Source organism: Aplidium turbinatum, chromosome 2, assembly GCF_918807975.1.
Source record: "Aplidium turbinatum chromosome 2, kaAplTurb1.1, whole genome shotgun sequence".
Taxonomy (NCBI): domain Eukaryota; kingdom Metazoa; phylum Chordata; class Ascidiacea; order Aplousobranchia; family Polyclinidae; genus Aplidium; species Aplidium turbinatum.
The window spans coordinates 10,667,068-10,693,183 of record NC_137473.1 but is presented as its reverse complement, the minus strand read 5'-3'; the positions used below and the strand labels follow the sequence as shown (position 1 = coordinate 10,693,183).

The 26,116-nt window shown below is 38.0% G+C and overlaps 1 protein-coding gene across 2 annotated transcripts; it reads right to left on the bottom strand.

The window, feature by feature from the left end:
- Positions 1-2: 2 nt before the first annotated feature.
- LOC145786662 (protein polybromo-1-like) lies at positions 3-26,116 on the bottom strand. Of its 2 annotated transcripts, XM_082598371.1 has the most exons (40): positions 25,919-26,116; positions 25,181-25,278; positions 24,515-24,662; positions 24,251-24,370; positions 20,758-20,871; positions 20,145-20,300; positions 19,497-19,597; positions 19,057-19,126; positions 18,622-18,687; positions 18,145-18,315; positions 17,711-17,854; positions 17,150-17,212; positions 16,798-16,887; positions 16,185-16,287; positions 15,075-15,277; positions 14,602-14,721; positions 14,154-14,333; positions 13,612-13,728; positions 13,200-13,327; positions 12,684-12,712; positions 12,423-12,494; positions 12,134-12,273; positions 11,733-11,873; positions 11,074-11,181; positions 10,180-10,365; positions 9,677-9,776; positions 9,121-9,287; positions 8,548-8,677; positions 7,993-8,084; positions 7,391-7,503; positions 6,702-6,909; positions 6,027-6,092; positions 4,683-4,829; positions 4,036-4,395; positions 3,525-3,698; positions 2,923-3,097; positions 2,405-2,574; positions 1,910-2,051; positions 1,416-1,509; positions 3-400 (listed from the first exon to the last, which is right to left on the bottom strand). In XM_082598371.1, exons 1-40 carry the CDS (start codon positions 26,006-26,008, stop codon positions 280-282), a joined length of 5,217 nt encoding a protein of 1,738 aa, XP_082454497.1. In that variant the 5' UTR covers positions 26,009-26,116; the 3' UTR covers positions 3-279. The 2 variants fall into 2 exon arrangements, with proteins under 2 accessions (XP_082454497.1, XP_082454506.1); XM_082598380.1 differs by lacking the exon at positions 6,027-6,092.

The following is a 26,116-nucleotide window of genomic DNA, read 5'->3' as shown; positions in this document are numbered from 1 at the left end:
CTTCCGTTTTCTGGCTGAAATGTATTCACCAAGAACCACGTTTCAATGATTGCGACAATATTTCACATATTTATAAAAAAGAAACGTTGTGGGTTCCCAACTTCGCCATGGTTTTCTACAGTTCACGCTCGCTATGATACAATACGATGACAAGACAAATGCAGTTAAAGCAGATCCGAGGCTTATCAGTGACAAGCCAACTACACATGGAGCAGCTTTGCAATTTAATCCTTGAAACTCTGCCTCGTGATGTAACTTATGCCATTCTATTCTTCATCATCAGTTGCAGTTATTTTTGATGGCAAGGGCGTCCTTTAGCATGAGATCGCGCAGGGACCAAAGAGCCGAGGTAACGGTGTCGAACCGGCCTTTCCCGTTCCCCAACCAATGCGCTGGCAACCTGGCAGAAGAAAAAAATGCGATTAATATTTTCGTTGACACGCACGATAAAAATAAATGGGCTATTGCTGGCGGGTAAAACAAAGGTCTAAGTTGAGAAACCTGAATTTGAAGGATTTATGAAGCGAATTCAAAAATAGACCTTTCCCGCAGCCAACCAATGAAGCGTGACATGGAAAACAAAGCACTTTACAAGCTAAGTTCATAGCGGTGAAGAACAGCTTTTGAACGTTTTGGTTGTTTTGATCGAATAATTGCTCATTTTAGTCGTACATTTTGTACTAAAAGTGCTTTATTGACTGAGTATCACAATTAAGCAATCCATTTAAAAAAAAGAATTTACTACAGGGCCGTAGCCCATGGGCCTAACTACCGCCGACACAGCGCTATAGCTTACTGCAAGGGGCCACTGAACGAAAGGACCTCGCATTGATCAATTTTATTTTAAAATATTTCAGTTAACAACTGAAATAGGTAGCCTGAACTTTAGGGTGTCCCACTTTTAGGCGACTTTTCAAGAAAATTAGGTTCAGGTCAAAATCTGACTAGATTTTCGTCACAGATTTCAGAAATGACGTTATTTTTCATTATGACGTCATCTTGATGTGCCAGCTAGCGGATTTTTGCTATTTTGGCCTCATCACGAATATGGTAAGAGCTAGTGTGGGAACTTGCGGCAAAATGACCGGAAGGGACGATTTCCTATTTGTTATCAATACGATACGAAACGCTAACTGCAACAGAAAATGAGTTATTAGGTATTCACAAGCAATTTGGTGCTTGCCGATAAAGCAGCTAGCGTGATTGTTTTCCACGTCACGATTCAATGCACAGAGCTACGGGAAAGGTCTATTAACTGGAATAATGCAAAAAAGACAGGACAAAAAAAAACACTTGTTGCAGATCACGTGATTTTTGAATCACCATGGCAACTACGCTTGTTTAGTTTATTTTTTTATACATGATTAGAAGTAGTTCACTTAATTTTTGCGAAAACAAACAAATTCGATGCTTACTTTTGTTCATCCTCTTTGGACAGATGCACGTTGTTTTGCTTGACCGTGACTGTCTTCTCCCAGTTGCTAACGCTCTGACTTCCTTTCTCCAAACCTGAAACCAATAAAAATGTCAGATTCAGCTTCTGTATCGAAAGCATGCTATAGTCGAATATTAACTGCAGTTGCTTTATTGTTCACGACTTTTGGCCGAATTTAAAACTTTTTTAATCGGTGGTCTACTTGGTAAAAAGATTAAGCTTTAAATCTTCAGCTTAGTTAAAGAAAAGCAAGATAAGCTTTTGATAACTAGTTGATAGTTATGGTACCGACCTATCTAAATAAAGCGTGGATGCAATGAAGACTAAGCCGACTTCATTAAACGAGCAAACCCAGTTTTTAAAAGCAGCCATCTAATGCTGGCGGCATATTCTATTCTATACGGCATATCCCAGACGGAAAAATCCTTTATTTTTAAATTGATTCAACGTCTACAGACGTGGGTACGGACCTACCTTCAATATAGCGCAAATAAGCCTCGGAATGCATAACCCGCTGGGCTTTTGGGGGCGGCTGGAGAAAGAGCGGGCCTCTTTTCATTCGATGCTTTTGGGCAATTGTTGGGGGCGGTGGAGGTGGCTGAGACGCGACAGCAACCTAAAGTGAGAAAAGTTAAACAAGGCCAGAACAAAAAAGTAGCAGTTTGGAATATAAGTGTTGGAGATAAAACAAAAAAAAAATGGATCAGGGTAAAAATATCAAAAAAAGATTTTAACAAATGGAGACCATTATTTTTGCTTCACAGATTTATTCAAATATGATGTGGCGTCCCTTTGAAGAGGTAAAATGTGAGGTGGGTTATAAGTTATGATCCCAACTGACTCGTAACTCATGACATATGACTCATGATATGATATTTGAAAAGCTCATACAGACTACAACATTTCAGTTTGGAACTGTCTTTAAAAACACAAAAATCCATGTGTTGAAAGATCACGTGATCATCGAACCTGTTGCGGATACGGATGCCCAGTTGGCGTCTGCGCATATGACGCCATCGGATACTGCTGGGGAGTTCCGCCAGGATGGGACAGTGGCATTCGCATGGGCACTGCAGGCTGTCCAGGCGTCGGAGGGAACTTGTGGGGGTGATGCTGCCCAGGCTGTGGGGTCATAGTTCCTTGAGAAAAAATCAAAACTATTGGTAAAAATAAACAACATAAAAAATGTAGGTTTTTAATAAAAAATAAAATAGACAAATTAACGAAAAACTGACTGAAAAGACCTGCACTCATGCAGAGTAAAAGTTTCAAATCCAGTTGTAGATTTATTGCTTTGTTAGCTTTGTGGAAAGTTGGACATCATGCCTGGTGCAACTTAGTTCACGCAGTAACGAGTTTGAAAACGAGAGTTTTGCATTGAAGCAAACAGCTTTATTTCGGGGTAAAATAAATGTGCTGTACGTCTCATCCCGACACATTTACACTTGTTTCAGCTTTATTATTCATATTAAACAAATTCATTCTACCTGGATGCTGCGGAGGATGTTGAGGAGCCGGTGGTGTTTCTTCTACTTCTTTCTTCTTTTTCTTCTTCTTAGGAATCAATCTTCCCTCGGCCTCCAGTCGGGCAGTGTGCTCCTTAGCTTTCTCTTCATATTCTCTCTTTTTCTCATCTTCCAAATGCCTCCACTCTTCTCCTACCTGCAGTGACAGATAAACCGTAACTTCACAAGAAAACTTAACGTGCATCAAGCAAGGAGTTAATTAACGACTCCTCATCACTGGACGTTGTTTATTCCATCGCGAGATATCTACTGAGGTGAAAAGCACACATCCTCAGCCCCCCCCCCACAAGGAATAGAAAGTCAAACAAAAATGATGCCATATTTTTCATTGTAAATCAGGAAACGAGTTTGTGATCGGACCCAGATCTTGACATTAATAGTTTCTAAGCTCTGGCGGTATATACTTAAACGAGTTCTTTTTTTTACAAACTAAAATACATTTTCATAAAAAAATAATTCGACATGTTGTCTTCTTCGTAAGTAAAACAAACCACAGAGAAAAAAAGTAACATTTTTGTAGAAAGAACTGAAATTGCTACTCCAATAACGTTGTTTTGACTTACAATCTTGCTGATCTCTCCAAAAGGCATGTCAGGATGCTCCGCACGGACTTTCGGATGATAGTAGCTTGCAAAGAGGATGTAGCCAGTGGACTGGCCCACTCTGCCCTTCTTCTTTGTTGGAGGAGTGGGAGCTGGTTCCGGAACAGTGGAAGGGGGACGACTACCTTCTGTGGACTACAGTGAACCAAAACATTTGATAAAAATTACAATGAACTGACTCCGTAGACAAATGACGCCCAGTCTTTGTGCCTAGACACTAGATCGACACCGCTTCAAGTTATAACAGACACATTATGACAATGATAATGCGGTGATTTATTGTTTCATAAATCAGCTATACCAAGACTGTCTGTATCGTTTAAGATGAAGAAGAACAACTGGGTATGTTGAGTGGCAAATACCTGTACAGACAAATACATGTTTAGACGTGTTCATGTATGTGTTTGTAAGCTGAGTACGAAAACAAATGGAATTACCATTAATACCCAATTACCCATATATACGTACTAACCTGAGCCCCAGACGTTGGGGTCATGTTGGGTGTTTGGGCCGGCTGTGGAGAGGGTGAGTACATATGTGGAGAAGTCTGGTATTGCTGTACTGGAATTCCAGGGTGGCTTACAGGGTACCGCACACCAGGGGGGTAAGCTTGTTGCTGTTGGACGTAGGGGTGCGGGGGGTAATTGGGTTGAGCTCCCTGAGCAGGGGACCCTGGGTACTGCTGCACCATTTGGGGGTAATGTTGGTATGGTTGTCCTGGCATCATAGGGTGGGGCTGAGGGTAAGCCTGAACAGGGGTATTTGGATAAACTTGGGGCTGAGGGGGTGTCGGAGTGGGGTATCTGGTCGCTTCAGTAGGCAAAGGAGCCTCCTGCAAAGCAAAAATTGTTACACTATTTTGATGTAAAGTTCTTTTCAAAGGATCACAGAAACTGGGGCACATAGTCTCTAAAAACTTACTTTGAACACCAACTAATTAAAACAGCTAAAGAAATGAAAACGCCAACATCCTACTGCACAACTTTTTAACCCAGCTAATAAAATTTGCCTCAAACTCAAGGTTGTCGGGCGCACTGACAAATAGTAAAAAAAAAACTTTTGCGACAGGGATAGAAGTGACCAAATAACTAGCATGACCAACATGCAGTTGTCACGTACTTCCTCCATTTGCGGCTTTGATTTGGCATTCTTGGCTTCTTCTTTTCGTGTATTGATCTCCTCTTCAACAGCTTTGACCAGGAGTGGGGACACATAGTTTTGCACAGCCAATGGACGTTTGTAGTAGTAGTACTCGTCGTCTACAACCTATGGTTTGAAATTGCGTTGAGATAATGTTTCTTTTCGTTGTTGCGATGCTTTGTAAAACCAGACAGTTAACGTAAGTGTTGCAGGTGAAAGAATGTTTTGAAAGAGTATGTTTAGATCAGTGGTTCCAACCTGGGATCCACGGATACCTTGAAGGTTCATAAACAGGTTTAAAGGAGGACATGGGTGGATTCATTTCAGGAAGGTTGACGATTGAAACTGTGAACCTTGGATGTTAAAGGATAGACCCTCGGCCCTAAAAGCTCAAGCGAAGAATTTCAGAAAAAGTACTGTAATTTAAACACTAAAACTTTTTATATTTAAGAGTAATTTTACACGGCTGTCACAAAGTTATCACTTTTATTATGTTTTGGAATATACAGGGTTGGTAATAATTTGAAAGAGCTCCGTGTTTACAAAAATGTTAGGAATCACTGATCCAGATAAAAAAAATTAAAAAAAGAATGTATCAAAACTAAATGGAAAGTAATTTCACCAACTGTTCTCATTGTACGAAACTAATAAGTAAACTAAACGTAACTAAACGTCTGCACTCATTCTTTTTCTGAGTCAACATAAAAGTTAGTTATGTTATACCTTGATAGTATATAACTGGCTATTGCTGCACAATCTTCTCTGTAAAACTTTTATTAGATAGCTACTTGCAAATGTTAACATCCTAAGTACAATTGTTTTTGTGGAAGGATGTGAGAGAACAATGTCTAACATATAATTATACCTTACTAAATGAGGACGACCAAAAAGATGGGACAGAGTTTTATGTTTCTTAACAAAAATCAAAGCAAAAACTAATTAAGTCCTGTAAAAGTCTTGAAGTGGTAACATTGCTAAAATGAAGTTGTTCAGCATTCTGTCTTAACTTTTCGGTATTTTTCTAACAACTTGCAACCATTGACCGGTTTCTACATTTCATCACAATCACGCCAACAGCGTAACAAATGAATGACAGAAAGTTTAGAATTTCAAATCACAACATCGTTTGTTTTCAATCTTAAAAAAAAAACGACAAGCCTAACTTATTAATAAACAGCAAATGCTTTTTGGACAAACCACGAACTTGTTTTTGTACGGTTAATGATTGCTAACACATTTCAAGCTATCAAAACTGGTCTAAGATCGTTCAATCGCCGTCATTTATAGATATAAAAAGTGAACACGCTTCAACTGAAATGGCACCTGTCTCGCCACGTCGTAGCTCCTTTCCCGGTGGAACCAGCTGCAACCTTTCTTTGTGACATAATGCTGAAAAGAACAGACTGCTGCTCACAAAGAAATTTCAGTTCGGTTAAAACTAAAACACTCAACCTGACAAAATAATAATATGGAATGACATGCTAACTGCTCTATTCAACTGTAACTTGTATGCTGCTATCATTGTAGACCTGGTACACTGAAACTCTTTCGCTTTCTATAAATCTCCAGTGTATAATCTGAATAGCCAATAGCTCTTTAAAACTAAATAAACACAGAGTAAGATCATTTTCATACACATACAAAAAATTAAAATTTTATAGTGTAAATAAACAAAGAAGACACCAAATGTAGTTATTATTCACTAAAATCCTCTACAGCCTGTTTCACCCTAAAAGGGTAAAATTCTATTTGAATAAGAACCTGACAGTCTCCCTTTTAGGGTGAAACAGGCTGTAGAGAATTTTAGTAAACAATAAGTATATTTGATGTAATTTGCTCTGCTTGGTGTTTTGCTTGGCATTGAGCACTTTTTGTAGTATTAATAGTATTTATTGTTTAAACAAAATAGACTATTTTCATACATTACACACACACACACACAAAATTCAAATCTATTTCAACGTAAGAACTGATATTTAAATTCGAAATTCTATTTACCTTATGTGTGGGGGTGTATCGTTTGCCCTTGATTTTCTTGATGACATCATCCTCAACGGTGTATTTGGATTCGAACATGTAGATATCTTCTTCGTTGATCTCAGTGGGCCGGCATGCGAAGTAGTCTTTCACGTACAGGACAATGCACTTCCCAGTGACGTCATCAAAGGAAAACGTGTCTTCAAAGGAACTGAGCAGCAACTCATTCCTAAAGTACATGTTAGCTGCCAGTTGGCCAAGCCGTCGTTTTTGCGTTGATTCAGCGTCTGCGGACGTTGAATCAACGCAATCGTGTTGGTTTTAAACAAACAACATATGAGCTTATTTTAAAAATTCGTCAGCAAGTCAACGTCTACTAAATGTCATTCCAACGAACAAATTATGTAATTCGGGTGCAAATATTCCAACGAATTTACGTGCAAAAAGGTATAATGTAGATTTTTCGTCAATGATATGTGCAAAAAACTATTATTCTGAAGTATTAACTTTCCATTGATAGACTTTCAAGATTATTTTACAGTGGTGGTTTTCCCTCTTGGCTGAAACTTGCCGCAAAGACTTCGTGGTTTTTGCACAAAACCAGTAATTTACAAAAAACAGAATCAACTTTAGCGTTTTAATAAAAAAAAATAAGAGAAACTTCGGATAAAAAATCTAAACGGTCTTGATACTGAACAAATTCAGTTTACTTGCAAAACATCCTCGTAGGTTCATGTTGCACGCTCTCCGGTCTGATGAAGGCCACCCCGTGCAACCACGCCTTGTTTGATGCGTCGGTCCACAAGCGCTCCACACGGACCACCTGGGAGAGGAGGTAATTGTCGTTTCAGAAAACATAAAGTGTGACATTTTATGTCAAGGCCAACTTCGATACAAACAATAAGAGAAGCAAAAGAAGATTACGGAAGACGAAAGTATGTAAAAAAAAATGAAAATGTGTGCTTAGCAACTTTCTCTGGGCCTACCACTGCAGGTATGATAACTGCAACCGTAGTTAGACTTAAAAAACCTTTAGTGATATATCTTTCAAATAGATCTGATAAGATTTACTATCTAAGTTGGTTTTACAGTTTCCAAATTTAGATAAAAAAAACGTGAAAAAATTGAGAGAGACTAAAGCCGAGATAAAAAGACTCTATGACGTATGATTTCGATAGATGACGTTGAGAATGAAGTAAAACGTTGCGGACAGAACGTAAAGTTTAAGCCACGTGTGACGAAACATCACTCGAGTCGTGAGACTTTGCGACAAATCTACTGCAAATCTTATTTTTTTATTGGAAACACTCACCTTATGTTTATCTGACCCCGGTTGGCGGACATAGACGCAGTCTCCTAGCTTAATCCACATGGTGCCGGTGTAGTATTGAATGTAATGCTTTCCTACAAAGAAAGAGGAAAAATTAAGTTAGAAAAGTGATTTTTTTTTCGGTTTACGACTTTGATTCGCACGATATGGCCTCATAGGCAGATATGCAGAAACCATGCAGCGCAACGCTGAAGCAAGTATCGATCGAGAGACAGACAGATGCTTGCTATCTACAGAAAAAGCGAACTAATCACTGGAGAGTGGAGAATGATGAATAGTTTCAATGCAGGTTGGTTCAGGGAATTTTTATTCTCGGATCGAAAAAGATTCTTTAAAATCTGAAAAGTGGAACTTCACATACTTGTGGAGGAGTTGAACCGCTGAAGCAGATACTGTCACTAAGGTTAACAGTTTAGAGTTTTCGCTTGGTGTCGGCAACTTACCATATTCCATCCACTAAGTCCAGCTGGAGAGCCGTCACATATATACGGAGTTTAAAAACAAAACTGCTGTTTTTTACTCTTAGTGAAGCCCTACCTTCTCCGTGAGAAGGGCCATCTGCCTCTATATTCTTCCTCTCAACATCAATAACATCCGACGGCCAAGATCCCTCGATGTCCTGCATCAGCATGGTCCTCATCTTATCCAAGGAGCTGGTTTCTTCAGTCTGTAGAGATAAAGTTAACTTCTTGAAAGCTAAGCTTACATCGTGATGCCGCAATCATTCGAGTTACAAGAGGACAAGACACTTTGCTACACTTTCTGAAGGCATACATCGAGATTGAAAGAGTCCAAGTTTGCGATATGACTACTATTACACAATGAAAGGGTTTTGAATGTTACAAAAAATAACGAAAAGGAAAACTTTTTAGTCGCATTTTTTGCATTCTTATTTTTTTTGGCATACACAATACACATGATATTTACTTCAATAGCCACCAAAGGACAAGAGACTTCACTCAAAGTGCATGTTACTGTTATGTCTACGAAAATCTGCAAACTGAGCATCTACAGTAGTTTACCAAAGGTCGTGTCGACTATGATATTACATACAACAAGTGTTATGATGTACATCATGGTACACTGAAGCCACATAGACAAAGCAATCACCTTCATCACGGAATAGCATGAAGAGATTCGTATCACTGGCAGGGGCGAGTCCCTAGCGACTAGTTCAACGGAGCTACGAGGCCACTGTGTGAGCTTGAGACGCTTGAACGACTTGATCCTGCTGGAATACCGCGACTCAGCGACATAAACGTCTTCCTCTTTAAAGCCTGGAAAAGAATTTCGAAAATTTTACTGAAAACGATTTCCGTTTCATAACGTTGTCACGTGACTGTTGCGTCATCAGAGCGACATCACCACGACAGGAGCGATTTATAAAGTCTCAAGAACTCCACACTCCCTTGAACTTGTCTGGCAAACAAAGCACCAGATCACGGGTTCGACAATTTATCCAGTTGCAATAAAAAACGTTTTAAAAGATGCTGAATAACGAATTGACGATGAATTAAAAGGTGGAATTCTGGAAATCCGTTTTGTTTTCTTTTTTCAGTAAAAAGCGTCATCAGCTGCGCTGAAACTGCCTGCACTATGCCTAGCACTGAACACAATACGCGATAGATATAGGTCTGCAGAAGCGACCGAAATTTCGGGAACTCACCGACAGGCTTCATCTTGAAGTAATCCTTACTCAGCATTACAAAGCATTTCCCTTGTATCAGAGACACGGGGACTGCATTGTAATAGTCGCTTTTGAAAACCTGAAACAAAATTAGGTTTAAAAGAAAGACGGTTTCTTTTTTGCGTTGAAAAATGCAGAAAAGAATGCATTAAATATTGTAATAAATTGTGTATTTGCCACATGGAAGACAACAAACGTTTTTTGTAACCATGATTAATCACACAGATTGATTTAAATAACTCTACTACCACAGACGGAGCCATACTGTTAGGGTGCTGTATAAAAGAAATAAACACAAGTTTAGTCAAAGATATCAGCAGAAGTCTGCGGTTGTGTAGAAAGATTTTTGGTGTACAGGAGTTTTAAATTCAAGTAAACTTAGTGCTTCCTTGTACGAAAACCGTTCTGACAGACTATTTAACCAAAAAGAAATATCCGTAAACAGTTTATGATTTCAACTGGTCGCCAATCCACCAGCACACCTCTTTCAAGAAGAATTTCTTCGACGCCATGTGAAACGTCGCTTCGGGTCTGTACAGCCAAACTCCATAGAGCATTCTCTGGCCCGACTCATCTGTGTACAACTTCTCTATGTTGACAATGTGGGGGGCACTTGGGTTTTCGGGGTTCTCGATGTAGACAAAGTCACCCGGAGTGTACATGGTGCCCTGGATAAAAGTAGGATTTAGTGGTGGATGTTGGTTATATTTACATTGTCATAATGTTGATAAAATACAAGGTTATGAAAGTAAACGCCAAAGAGATCTACTTTGATTGTAGAATGCAGACCAGACCTCAGGCATACAACTTGTTTAAGTTCTTTACATATTGTTGGTGCAGCAAGGTTTCCGAAAATTATCGTGAAGATAAAAAAGGGAGAAACTCCTTTTAAAAGACTTGTGTTAGATTACAAGAAAACCCGATCCGACTGGCAATAAAAATCATAATTTAAAATTTCAATGCGTTACCTTAATAACCGCTTGGGAATTTGGCAAACAGATTTTTGTTTAAATTTTATGCTTGCCCGCTTGTAAGAAGCTTGAAGGCTGTGTCTTTGGCAGGACACTTAAAGACATGCCTAAAGGTGGACACGAAGATTGGCTTCCTTGCCTTCCCGTCCACTTAATCTACATCTTCAACCACCAGGTGTAAGCCTGGATACGACAAACAAGAAGCTTAAAGATATAAAGCACTGCTTCAATTCCCTGTCAAGACAAGCGAGGAATCGGTGTATTTAAAAAAAAAATAGCGAGTGTAGCCTGAGAGGGATTCGAACACTGATACTTGCGGTTCGAAATCCCATGTGTTACCTTTGCGCCACGGTCAGTGAATCAAAACAACGTTTAAAATACAAGAGTTTGTTTTGTCATTCCGACCTTGAAATCCATTTCATGAGATTGGGAGGATATCGCCATGCCCTTTGAGATCTCTTTTCCTTCGCCATTGATCTGATCATCCTCCTTGATCTCTTCAGAAACTTTTTCCTGCAACATCATTTTAAATGAAGACGATCATGCGTGAAGTAGCTACGTTGTTTATAGGCCAAGGCTAAATCAACCAGCAAAATCCGTCATTTTTACATTGATTCAACGTATGCAGACGTTGAATCAATGTAAAAAAAGGATTTTGTTGTCTGGTATATATTAAGTCATCTTAAAGAAAATTGTACATTGAATTTCACCACTTCCAACGTAATTAAGATGTTGGTTTTAGACTTTTGCGTTTTAAGTTTGTGAGATCAACGATTTTTCAGAGATGGAGGCATTCAAAACTTTGAGGATACTATACACAACTTTTTGGGGGGTTTTCCACGAACGGTTTTTGTAAGGTAATACGAGCATTATGAGCAACAAGCATTACCCTACAAGCATTACCCTACTAAAGCATTACCTACTAATACCCTACAAGCATTACCCTAGCACGAAACGTGTAACAGAGACAGCTTGCGAAAATTCGTCCTTTTGCATTGATTCAACACTCTGGAGACGTTAAGTCGATGTAAAAAGGCGACTTTATTAGCTGGGCAATGACATACCTTTTTCTCAATCTCGATCTCATTCTCAAGCCTCTTGACAGTGAGTAGCAGGGCGGGAGACATCAGCGTTTCACCGTTTTTGCTCAACTCGTCACGAATTTTTATGAAGAACTTTTGAAGCTCAACAACATCTTCGTATACCTGAGCACAGAGGTCAGAGGTCAATTAAGCATTTCTGACAACACACAACAGTTTGAAAACTGTGAAACCTGTTAGTAGACAAATAGATCTCGAAAAATCGAACTTTTGGGTGTTTGTTTAGCTACTCACACTAGAATTATGTATGTCTGCTTTAAGAATGTTACTTTCATGTAAGCCCAACTGGAAAAATTGGTCTTTTTATACTGATTCAACGTTCGCAGACGTTGAATCAGTGTAAAAATGACCAATTTTTGAAGTACCTCGGAATCGCTTCTGTTGTTGTTCCTCGCTTCTTCAAAGACTTCAAACATGTGATCTTGGAAGACGTCGAGCCTCCTGTATCTCCTGTTGTGCAAATTCTTCTTTATAATCTCCAGAGTTAACTTTTGATCAGAATGACCTGGAAGAAAAGCAAAAATATTGATTGTGTCTACAAGTTGAATTTGTGGCTACGCGATTGGGATAGAAAATACTTTCGTTTGCAGTACAAAAGAATTTAGAAGTAAAAGAAAGCTATCAAAGTATCCGGGTGACCATATGTAACTTTACCGTCGGATTTTCCGTTTTCTTGACCTTTTTCTTCCACTGCTGTGATACTGGTTGCATCTTTTTTTGCTCCAGCTGGTAAAAAAACACTTTGCATGTCTGGATTAAATTTTTAAATTGCATATTTGAAACATCTGTTGAACGCATTCGGACATTTGTCTGACATTGTTAAATGTTGAATTAATTGAATAGTTATCAATTTTTCAAAAAAGAGATTAACTTATCAAACCACCAAAGTGAGACTTTGAAACGCGCGATAGATACCTTCTGAAGATAGGCTCTCGCTGTAGCACCTGAAACAAAAGCAAAGACCTTGATAACAAACTCAATCTTTTTTGCATTGGCTCAATGTCCGCAAGCGTTGAATCAACGTAAAAGAGGATGTCGTTGACTGTTATTGAGATTTTTGATACACTTGGACTAATGAACTAGAACTTAAGTTTAACAGCTCTTCTGCAGTTGCAATACTTTTCTTCAAAAGAAAAAAAAGCTCCTTAAAAAACTGCGGTGATGAATTTGCAATCAACACAAATTTTATGTCAACACCTTCGCAGTTTATCAATTAATTTTGGCTCAAAAGATCAATTAGACAAGTTTAACGAAAAGTTAAATATTGGTGTACTTTTGATATGTTGTTGTTTATGATTAAATGACAATTCTATAAAAGTCTTATGCACGAAAACGAGTTTTTTTTATGGAGGGAACAATTTCGAAACTAAACCGAGACGAAGAAAAATAGTTTTGAAACGAAATATCGTTTCGGATATCTCTAAATATTACCTTCCACTTTCATCCTGATGACTCATAACGGACATGAAGAGACTTATCAGCATCTCCTGGACGAGGTCCTCTGGAGAAAGGATAACATCTACGGGCTGGATCTCGTAAAATTTGTCAACAGCATATTTCTGTAAAGCAACATAGGACAATGACAAGTACAACAGATATTTTTCTATTGTATTGTGTATGAAAGTCATTCTCCAGTTATAAAAATTGGTCACGTTTACCGGGATTCAACATGTGCAGAGGTTGAATTTATGTAAAATGACCTACGGTAATAAATGTAGCTGAAAATAAATGTGCAAACTATTATATTGCGCTGGTAAAAAAAATCACTTATTTTTTTTATACAGTATTGTTTTAAAATTTATATACCAAGCCTTTTCAGAAACAAATATATACAGCGGGGTACCTGGAGCAGCAGAGCATCTTTATAAATAAGAGATCCTGGTTCATTGTAGTTACAGGCGTTTTCAAACATAAGCAGCATATCAGCAAGCATTTCATCCAGCTTGAAATATTGTCCGGTCTGAAGAAAATAAAATTTTAAGGCCAAGCTTGCAACTACTTCACAAAAACGTTGGTTTAGAAAAGAAGCACGTGCTACAAAATAGCAAGGTTTGGTTTTGTTACTCAGACAAAACTGCTGTTGGGGATTAAAATGCAAGCACCTTTAAAATATATCGCAGTAATTAATAATTATGAATAATAGTCAATAAAATGAGTCATGTATACTAAATTTAAAAAGTTCAAATAGAACTCATGTAAAATAAAAAAAATAATTGCAATCAACTGTAAATAATGTCCGTCTTCTGGAGAGAGAGAGAGAGAGAGAGAGGGAGAGTGAGAGAGGAAGAGACAAGAAAGAGCGAGAGAGTTACAATTTGTAGAAACTCGTAAAGTAATTAATATAATAATAAAGCAATATTTTTTATAACTATCTCTTCTTCTCACCTGCATCCTAGTACGGATCCGCTCCATATCAAGCGGCTTCTTTATGACTTTGTAGTAGTCAGGAAGAAGTTGCTTGGTGGGAAGATGCATGAAGATCTCGCATATCATCCGCTGTGTCGGATCCACGTAGTCTCTTACTGCTGAGAACAACGTCTCCATCTTCTCCTCCAACTCGGACCCCTGCCGCAAGACACAATGTATGTGATAAATATATCATATATAGTTGCTATTCACCTGAAAACCTTTACAGCCTGTTTCACTTTACTAAGATCATCGAAAGCCCGAAAGGCTTCCAAAATTTTGTTTCAAGGACAGCGAGAAGTGCCAAAGTTGAAGAGTTTGACATGCTAAATAAATATTGTACTTCGGTTTGGTCACCCACTAAACTTCACTAAATGGAAGTCATTGAATGGAAAATAAACACTGAAAATGTCACGACAAAATTCACTTTTGACTTCTTTGAAGAGCGTGGTGTTTTTTCAGGTGAACCTTCAAACAGAGGTAAAGGACCCAGCTCTTCATTCTTTGCTAGAAGGAGCTTTTCCAGTGCATCGGCATCCGAATATACCTGGAACAAAAAGATGCTAATTCACCAACTGTAAACCAAATAAACCACAGTTTTCCGACGCCTTATCTACACTAAAAGCCCGCCGTTGTGATACCAGTACTTTTTTTTGTAAAAGGGAAGCCAATCTTCGTGTCCACATTTAGGCATGCCTAGTGTCTTGCCAAAGGCACAGGTGCATGTTCTTGAGCGGTGTCGAACCATCGCCCTTTCAAATGCTGTACCAGGGCTTTTACCCCTAGACTATGTATGGTCGCCTACACGTCACTGAAGTTGAAACAATGTGAAAATGACGACTTTTGTAGATTGACCTCAACCTTTTTAAAAACAAAAGAGAAAATTATCGTGAAACTCACTTCAGAACCAGGCTCGTTGTAGTGGCGTGCGTTGTTGAACATGAGATCAAAATCCTCGATCATATCATCAGCACTGAAGTACTTGTCCAGACGAATCTTCTTTTCGATCATTTTCATGTCTATCGGTTCCAGCACCAGCTTGTAGTAATCGGGGTAATCTTTTCGGGATGGTTTTTCAACGAAGAGAGTGATCATTTTTCGTCCTGTAAAACATTTGCAAATTGTTGGCCACTTGGAGTTGTTTTGATGTCGTAAAATTGATTTCAAACTAATTGAATGTGATTTTATTGGGGGACCAGATAACATAACCGATTTTGCATTGATTCAACGTCTGCAAGACAAATGTGATAAATGTAGCATCAATGTAAACAACGGTTGATTTGCGGTCTGCGGTGTGGCCAATGTGCCCAGGAGGAATAAGAGAGTACAAGCAACAACAAGCCATACACCAGGACGCAAATAAACATCAGAAAACGAAAAGCTTTTGTATGGTTTTAAACGTGGATAAACAGTTCAATTCTTGTTCGTCGCATGAGCATTGGTGTCGATAGTCTATCCCTTTACCAACCCGGATTCACACTGGAAGGCTAGTAGAGAGCAGCCAGTATTTAATTTCATCACTAAGACGCGCAGACCTTCCACTCCATTAAGTGGCTTGAAGATGGTACAATCGTTAATGATGAGGTCTGCAGTCTGTTTCTCAGCACCACATGCACAAGAGGCCATTTTCTATTGGTGCATGGTTGAGCGGAAAAGTCCGACGCTCGTACGAAGACGGTTTAGCCCCCACCCCCCAATGGTAAACAGTTGTTTCATAGATAAAGAACATGTTTGTCAACAAAAATCAGTCGTGAAACGGAAAACGTATTTAAGATATTTTATTCAAATAGAAAGAGACTTGATGAAAAACGGCGACTGGCAGTCAGAGACTTCCTCAAATAAAACATTGTACTTTTTCGTCAGTTGAAAAGTATACGGGTATCGAATTTTTCCACACCTGAGACAGAGCCAGTAACTCGGATTAAATGTGTTAGCTTTTAAGGTTTGCGTTTGTGTTCGCATTATAAATAAACTTCTAATTGATTTTTTAACAAAACTTGCTAAACTGACCGTCATCATTCTTGGCCTCCATCAAGGTGTTGAAAAGCACATGCAACCTTCCCTGCAAACTTTCCTTGTTTGATTTCCTTTTCTTGCGTCGTTTCTTTTTCGTCTGTAGTGAGAAAAGAACACTTCAATGGACATGGCTTCAAGAATAAAACGCCAGGCTTTAAAATATAAAAAGCTGTGAGATATATTGCACGAAATCTCACCTAGCACTAAATGTTACGCTGGACTAAATCAATTACTGCTTATACAAGTACAACGCAAACATACGAAGCTAACTGACATGAACGGTTCAAAAGAGTTATATAAAAAAAAACTACTTTCACAAGAATTTACACCAAGCGTTTTTAGCACACCATAGCGTCCTCAACAGAAATAACAATACCATTTATCTGCGCCTAAAGAGCAAAAACACAGCAGTTAAAGGTTGAGTTTATCTCTAACTAGCACAGAAACTGATCCTTCTGACCAGTTCAACCTCAACATTGCACACAAAAATTACTGCTAGTTTGTATCGACTGTAATCGGTCTGTATCGATCACTCGTCTTTTCTGTCAAGGCTTCCCCACAAAGTTTAAAGTCAAAGACTTTTAAGATAAGTTATGACGTCACTGACCGCCTCCTCGTCATCTGCCTCCGACTTCTCCGTTGTTGTTGTTGTCTCCGTTTCTTTATTGCTTTCCTCGGCTTTGTCCATGTCCCCCTCCTGCGTGATAATCAAGGATAAGATCAACATCATTATGTCACCAATTGTTATCCTGCGTATGTGGATCAGTCTCTCAAACCGCACAATACGTCATTCACCACTGCCCCATTTACAGACCTCGATATGGAAACGCCAATCGTACAGCGCTTGATAGCAACACAGTCCAATAGCTGCAGTACTCGGGTGGAATTACGTGATTGCTATCAACAAAATGTATGTTTTGTTATACACTATTAAAGCTAAACATCTAGAAACAACATACAACTGCAGTGGATTCTTCATCCTCTTCCTCTTCGCTATCACTAGCATCTTCTATGTCTTCTTCCTGGAGGTAAAATACAGTCTCATATATACAGTTTGAATGAACTGGGATGAACTAGATCTGTTCACTCAAAAACGACAAAAACAAACCCAGACTTACAGCAGCAAAGTCAACAAAACATCCTTTTAAAACGACTTAATGACTGCTTGCAGTGCTTGGTTTCATAAACAGTAAAACACAGTAGTATTCGCCTATAGTCCCACCTCAAAGAATCTTCGAAAAAGTGCTACTATAGCCAAAGACACTATAGCCGAAATTTACTGTAGTTTAAAAACGGGACTTCGCAACAGATACCACCATAGCAAAAATGTCATCATAGCCGAATTCTACTGTATTAATCTCTTCTATACCGAATCAAAAGGAAAGGGTCACTAAGTGGGCTTGAAACTATCACTCAATTCCTTTCAATTCAATTCACTCTGCACCAATGAAAACGTAACTCGAAGTACATTGTGACGCATATCCACGGCAATAGAAAAAAAACAATATTGCCGCATTTACCTCTTTCGCGATGTACTCTGGTAACTTTGAATCCATGAACTTTTGCAGAGTCGATGCGTCCTTGTGGATCTGGGATGAACTGATGTTGAACTGTTTGGCATTGGAGAACAACAAATTGAAATCCTCCACCATCTCGTCGCATCTCTGCATGACATTGAAAGTTATGTTACCAGCGTGCAATTGACAGAAGGGACACTTCCCTGTCAAGCAAAACGCAGAAACTGCGACCATTTTTTTGCGTCAAAAACACGGCAATTGTTTCGTCAACACTTGCCAGCAGACATTTTTTGAAGTATTTCAACTGCACTTTCTTTCCCGGGATTTATGCAAAGTTCCACCAGTGCGTATTACCTTATAATAGTCTTTGATCTGGCATACCAAGCATAGAAATAAAAAAGTTCTTATAAAACACTTTTTTTTTGGTTTCAAAATACCTCGTATTTTTTCGACTGAACTTTCTTCCTGATGATTTTCAGAGAAATTGGATTCTCAATGTCGTCATAATACATCGGGTAGAAACGCTTGTTGGGCAGTCTGACAAACGGGTCTGAGATAGTATGACCAAGGTTGTTCTTGTAGTTGACAATTTCGTTGTACAGAAGAGCCTACAAGTACAACGTTACCTCATGTTAGACTGCAAAAATAAAGAGCCTGAAACTCAAATTGTCTTGCTTCAAGCTTGAAGAAACAGGGGTGTCGGAGTTATTCATTTTTGTCGGTAAGATTGATACGAACTTATACAATGAAATTGATTTCGATGAAGCAATCAGTTGTGATGAAACGAACTTGACCGTTTCTAAGCTTGCCGAAGTCAAATAAAATAGCTCTTTTCGATAAGAAATTAACTGAATCGCATAGAGTTTAATGAAAGAAGCTTGTGGGTTTCAAGCAAATTCAAAATTTCAACTTACCTGATGATCATGATGACTGGGGTCAGGAATAGAAGCTTCATGGACGTCAGACTTTATCTCCACGGACTAAGAAATTTCAAGATTAAAATTAGGCAAGAAAAGAAATTCACGCCATTGCAATCATATCTGCATTCAAACGAGACTTTGGAAGATTTTAAGTCTTATTTGTCTAATCAATATTATGTTCACATTATAATTTCCTATTTTAACATCAAAGTATTGGACACTTTCTTTTTCTCAAAAAAATCCCTTCCTTAATGAAATGCCAAGTGCAACACTTACCTTGTTGGGTCTACTGGCTTGCTAGGCGTTGTAAAATCATGGCAAGAAACCAAGAATTACTGGCACTATTTCGAGCTATACTAGTTATTATATTGATAAAAATCTCGTGATTATGAAGAAGAAAACAGCATCAGACGATGTTGGCTATCTAACCTCTTGCTTTTTCAAGGACTTTTCGTGCAATCTTCCAGAAATTCGCGACACGCTCCACGATTTTCGATGCCTGGGGTGTAGAATGCAATAACGTTGAAGCAGACACGATAACTCCGTTCAAAACATAAGCAGAATATACCTTGATTGCATTTTGATTCCAATTTAAACACTGAAAACTTTTCCTATGCTCTTCAGAACTCACTACATACAGAGACAGTGTCACCTATCTTTGATTGCTCTCTCAAATGAGTACCTTACAGAACCAAATAAACCGAGTAAACTTCGGCATACATCCCTTTTCCAATCCATGTGACAATATGAACCACATAATAGAGTGAAAAATGAAGTGATTCGCTTTGTTAAGTTAAGAAAAAGGAATTACAACGTGCTTGAAATTAATATGATTGAAAGTAATACGGCAACAAATTTGCATCGCACACCTGACTCTTCCCGATGTTCTTCCATCGCCCTTTTTCGTTTTGTCTAGCTCGTCAATTTTTTCCCGGAGAAGCGCTTTGATTGAAACAGCGTCTTGGTAGATCTGAAAAATTTTCCACCGCGTGAATAAATAAAAACTAAAGGCAGATCTTATGACGGGGTTTGCATGCCGCGAGACCTGCATGACGTAAGACTCGAACGCCGCATGAAAGAATGTTGGCGGTTACGAACAACCCAGCAAACGGCAAGCATACCAGAGGAGGAGGAACACATTCAAGCAGTAGTAAATAGCTTCCTTGAAAATGATCAACATCCTCTCCATGACTCCAAACAATGTGGAGACTATGGGGATTTGCAAAGAAATTTCAAGCAATTTTAAAAGGGGACCTTAAAAACTTGTACACAAAATGATATGCGCTTCTGTCGTTTTTGTTTCATACTGTTTATCAATAAGCTTACCTTACATTAAAAGACGTGCAAAGCAACCAATTCCCAAAGTAAAGACTGATATGCGCTTCTGTCGTTTTTGTTTCATACTGTTTATCAATAAGCTTACCTTACATTAAAAGACGTGCAAAGCAACCAATTCCCAAAGTAAAGACTTCTAGACTACAGCAATGATAAACTCAAGAAAAAATGTCAATAAAAACCTGAGAATGGGTTTCGTTGAACGTCCGAGCGTTTTTGACAAGCAGCAAGACATCTTTTTTAAACTCCAACACAGAAGGATACTGGCCTTTGTCCAACTTGTTTTCAATAGTAACAAAGTCAATCGGGTCTTTGATCACATCATAATACTGTGTGTTCTGGGATACATTTCATGAAGATAATGACATAAAAATCTGTTATATTTAGGACTTAGTGACAAGCCATGCAATCTAGCGTATATATACTGTATTATATATGTCATTGTCAAATTACAAACTCAACTTTTCCATTGCTAAAGTATTAGCATAAACAAAAATCTCCATTCTAAACCCGTGATTTGCTTGATTTACCTCTTACTGAGTCTGCCGATGTGCAGAGATGAGCCTAGGCTTTCCACCCACGTTTACCCAGCAGCAAACATAGGCAAGCAATGTAACCTTAACTACATTTTAACAAGATTACTTTAAGCTTGTGGTTTTGATACGTAGAGTTGATTTAAACAGTGCTGAATTTAGTTTTCACTGATTTCATACACTTTAAAAGTTTTCACAATCAATGCTTCTGTTTTAATAAAGTTCTAATCTATAGACGGTATACGATTTGAAGTCCTCTTACAGAAGGGTCCGGCAATTGCATGAACAAATCAGCTATCACACGGCCTTCGTCATCAACTTCCGACACCAGATTTTCATATAATTCTCTCAGGTCGTCAGTTGAGATATCCGAGTCCTGGATAATAGATTTATCTTTAAAAGACTGCACAGTGCACAATGCGTTAAAAATTTCAAGAAGAAACCAAAAAAGAAACAGCACAGAAAGCATGCGTGGAGCTTTAAAAAGAGTGTTACAAAATGAATTGACTTCGCTTTGATTGCACATGAGTTAAGGAAACTCAAAGCTATGATTGCATTCATTGCTGGAAAAAGCAAAAATGTTTCTTTGACAGAAACTAGTTACCAACAGAAGTTGTTGAAATGTCCAAAAAAAAATGAAGTCGCCAATAGTTTTTCAAGTGTTGTTAAGTCAAAAAAAAAGAATAAAATAAGAAATAAAGAAAACAAACGTAAGCTAAAAAGAAAATTAGGAAATACTGTATCACCATTCTTTAACAGAATAATAAAAATAAATTATTTTGAAATTTTCATGCTTCCTATGATACCACAGAAAACACACCCCAGTTGAATAGAACAAACACAAGGTGATACACTCCTACGGTTTAAACTTTGAAAAGTGCATGCAATACAGACGAAAATTAGCAAACAAAACCTTAATTCAATCACCACAAAACATGCCCTTTACAAGCCAAACCGCCATAATTTACTGAACCACTTTATAGTCAAACCACTTCACCAGTACTGTATCAGAATTGAAATTAAATTTAAAAGTACCGGTACACATTGTACTACACCACTTTGACTAGGCCTATATAATTTTGGCAAAAAGAATTGTTGTAAATTATTTCTGTGTACAATTGCTTATTGTATCAATTTGTACCATACTTTCGGGTCTGCTACTATTCGGTGAGTCCGATTCGGTGAGTTTCTAACCTCTAACCCCTAACCTTAACCCCAAACCCTTAACAAGCCTTAAAGCAGCCGGCGGCCATCGCGGCCATGGCCGCTAAGTAGTGCTTGAATGACCGCCGGTGCTACCTCCTCCGTCGGCCAAGTTTGGCCGCCGGTTTCTTCTAGTCAATTATTTAATTTCGCAATAGAATGATCGTGGATTAAATGTCGAAAATATGTAGTATCAAAGAGTGACGCAGAATTAGGTCAGCGCATCATAGTCACTACTGTTGTATTGAATATATCCAGCTGCGATCACCAGCGCTGTAAGTCTTGTTTGCAATTCCCGATGTTTATTTTAACGAAGTGTTAATCCGAAGTGCTAATTTACATCGGCTGGCAATATTGTCGTTTTTATATCGATTCAATGTTGTCAGACATTGAATCGTTGTTAAAAAGGAGAACTAGGTTAGTTGACATCCGAGGGGAAAACACGTGTCGTCATAGTTGAGAACGCCGTGGGTTAGTGACTTCACACCCTCAATGTTGACATCATAACGGAATAAATGGTCAGGTTTTATGAAAGGCGGTATGCAGTTGAAACAATATACTGAGCTGCGAGCAGTTAAAACAATTTAGGGTCGTTAGTTGGTCCCGCAATACCGGATTACAATCCCGATAAAGCATTTAATGCGTGGTACAACGATTCTATTGCAGGACGTCGCCCAGACTTCAACAACGCTAAGTGATCATTTTAACATTGTTGCAAGTTTAATGCTATTTACTTGTGCTATCGTTATTGTATTTTGGCCTCCAAGCACGCAGATTTGGCCGCCGAGAAGGAGCTCTAGGTAGGCCACGATGGCTGCCGGAAAAAAACACGAGTTTTAAGGCCTGCCTTAACCCCTAACCCTAAAACGGCAATGATAATTAGGCTACGGTACCCGATAATTTAAAAAAAAAATTGAAAAAATCCCCCGTTAACGGATCGGACTCACCGAATCGGACTCACCGAAACAGGCCATTCCGATACTTTCAAGCATGATCTAAAACAATGGACCGCAACTTTTTTCAAGAAGCCAGCTCAATTTATAAAAAAAGAACTTGGCGTTTATATGCGACCCCACTTTATTTTCCGGTATGGAGAAAAATATTTCAGGTTTAAGTACACATAGATTGGATTAAAACTGCAACCATAAGGTGAGTTATGATGACCCCACATGGGGTGGCGACCAACAGGTTGGAGACCAAAGATCTAACACATGCAACTTGCCAATTCAACAAAACACAATTAAAACACTGCTTCATAGCACAAGCAAAAACAACCACACTCATTAGTAACAAGCAAGTCACACAGCAACAGTCAAGCTGATGTCCAAACGATAAATGCAACCATTTCATGCAAAAAAACATCATTTTAATGTCGTGTAATGGAGGTATTTTCCGTTCGGTAACATTACAATTAGAGTAAAATTTAAAACATATCTACAACTTCGTAATCTGTCTCCGTATCAGCAATGATCTTCGAACGGACTTTAGTAGGCTGTGCAGTACAATAACATAGAACATAAAAAGCATTAAACCCAAACCACTAGTAATACTTATTAAATAAAGCGCATATTTAAAGTACATAACATTTTGGCATGGCCTACCTGGCGCGAAACAGTTAACTTGCCACAGAGACATATCACTGTCAGGTTTTTGGCGCAAATTGTATTCCATTCCTTAAGCATATTTTGCGGTGTGCAGATATTTTTGTTAACCAGTGTTGGATTGCCATAACAAGTTTTATCACTAGACACTTGCTGTGACACTATAGTACTACTATAACTTTTACGGAATAGTGCTTCAAACAGTTCCAGCAGACTTCAGACAGCAACAATAAACATATCTATTCAACACAATTGTTTGTATCATCACAAATTTAAAACAAGCTATAGTAACAGAGTTATTAAAGTGCTTAAGATGACTTTAAACACTGTTGTAAAAGTAGTGGGAAGTGTTGATCAAAACTAAAACATATAAATTATTTCAAAACTTCACTACGTTTGATTTAACAACGACATCTAAACAACTTTTTATCACAATGCATTGTGTTGTAACATTATCTTAGCTTTTTTGTATGTTTGCAGCTTGTATTTTCTTGTTTCTAACATGTAATGGATAACTTTTGCGTAACAACAAATGTTTAACAAAATAATCTGGCAGTGACATGTCCCTGCCATGGGTCAGGGCAGTAAATAGTCTTGGGCCAGGTGTAGCTGCGACAAAATATCCTGATCCGGCATACTTATAACATGACACGAACAAAGTAAAAAATTAAGCATAACCAGTAAAATCAATAAAAAACGCAATGAATGTTCTTGAAAAAATAAAAACTAACTTCAAATTACGTTAAAGTAATCATTGAAACAATAACCAATCAAACGTACTGGTAAATTTCACAATGTCTACATAGCCTATATTAAATTCGATTTCAGGGATGGTAGGTTATTGAGTTTTGCACCTTATCGGATGTTCTAAAAAATTTTAACTGTTTAAAAAACATTTGTCAATGTGCATTAATTTTACGTTGTCTAGAATATCATTGCATTAAAATTCACCTTTTTTGACAACTTGGGTTTATTTGGCTCAGTCACTTTACCATCATCCAAAACTCTTGCTTTGATATTCAAATATGCTTCCCACAAAGAGCATGCGTCTTTAAACTGTTGTGTATCGTCCTACATGCAACAAAGACACATGAGCTGATGTAAAAACATAGATAATATTTTCTACGGAGTACGGAACTTCTTAAACCACTGATATATTTGGCTTCAGCACAACACAGACAAAAACATTTGCTTGCTTTCATCAATTCATCATACCTCGTAAAATGTCTTGGCATTACTTGTCATTAATTGGATGTCTGCAGTTAAGATTTCAACGTCACGATATTCATCCTGTTTAATCCTTTGACCAATCTTAGTGAGATCAAGAGGATCTATTATTTTCTCATAGTAATCAGCATGGTATCTAAAAGTTTGCACAGAATCATGCAAAATCTTAAAATGAAATTTTTTTTGTAATTTAAAAAAAACTTAATACACGTTATATAACTTGGAAAGAGAGGTTATTTTTTAACTACAAACACTAGGCAGCTAAGCAACAATACGACATTATAACCCAAAAATAAAGCAAAACTAATGTTTTTGACTATACATATATAATAGTCTTTTTTAAGCCTATGAAAGAAAAGATAATCATACATTGCATAAGAAAACACTAGAGAAACACAGTATATCATCAAACATATTGTTGAATCTAAACATTGGCCCTTGAAAGACTGCCTATCCTGCATACATACAAACTGACTACACAACACAACGAATCAACTAAAAAGAGCTGAAAATGCTGTGAGGTTCCTACAAAAATGAAATATATATAAACCCTTTTAATGAAGTTGACTTGCATAAATAATATGTTTTACAGAAAAATTAGTAGTTAATTTCTGTAAAGTAGCGTAATCAAACTTGTAATTGTAAACCAATTACCTCTTAGAAGGAAGTTTTATAAAGGACTCAGACATCACATGACCATCTTCATCTTCAGACTCTTTCAAGAGATCGAATATTGTTTGGGCAATATCAGACTAAAATGAAATGAAAACATGGCAAATGAAGTGAAAATTTATTCTTTATTTTTCTTTGAGTACCGTACTTTTATCATGCAAAAAAAAACAATAAAAATATGTCAAACCACGGAATGGCCCGTTTCGGTGAGTCCGATTCGGTGAGTCCAATCCGATCCCTATTCGGTGATTTTTTCAAATTTTTTTTTTAAATTATCGGGTACCGTAGCCTAATTATCATTGCCGTTTTAGGGTTAGGGGTTAGAGGTTAGGAACTCACCGAATCGGACTCACCGAATAGTAGCAGACCCGTCAAACCAAACCTTTTGTGTGGAAATGACACAATGTTTCTTATGGTGGAAGCAATGAGTATGAAGTTCTGATTAATTCAGCACCAAACAGAAAAAAGGAGTGGTAAGTGGTGACTATGCTGTCCACATGGAATCAATTCAGTAAAGAACACTTGGTCCACTACATGGGCACCAGGTGACTGCAACACCTTAATGTAACGACATGGCCACCACATTCCAGTAACCCAACTTCAAGGAGGATATTACATAGCCCACCAATGCAGTTCAACGTTCACACAGAGTGGTTAAATAAAAACTGCATGGACTTTACAGAGATGTGGTTACAAGTATCAATATAAAAATATAAACACCTGATTGACATATCTTCTGGGTCGCTTCGAATATGGGGAATCAGAACTTCCATCTTTGGTTGTAGTGGGATGTTTTCGCTTCGGAGCCATATTGAAATTCCACAAAATGACAGTAAAATTAAATAAAGATAAAACACCAAAATAGTTTTCTTAACCCAAGAAAAACTACTTTGACATTACATTCTTAATGTAGCACAT

Excerpts from the sequence above, each read along its gene's own strand:
- LOC145786662 (XM_082598371.1), bottom strand. The coding sequence starts at position 26,008 with ATGGCTCCGAAGCGAAAACATCCCACTACAACCAAAGATGGAAGTTCT. Across the intron at positions 4,830-6,026 it reads GCTACGACGTGGCGAGACAG|GTTGTAGACGACGAGTACTA; the intron begins GTGCCATTTCAG and ends TTCAAACCATAG. Across the intron at positions 2,575-2,922 it reads ACATCCTCCGCAGCATCCAG|GAACTATGACCCCACAGCCT; the intron begins GTAGAATGAATT and ends TTTTTTCTCAAG.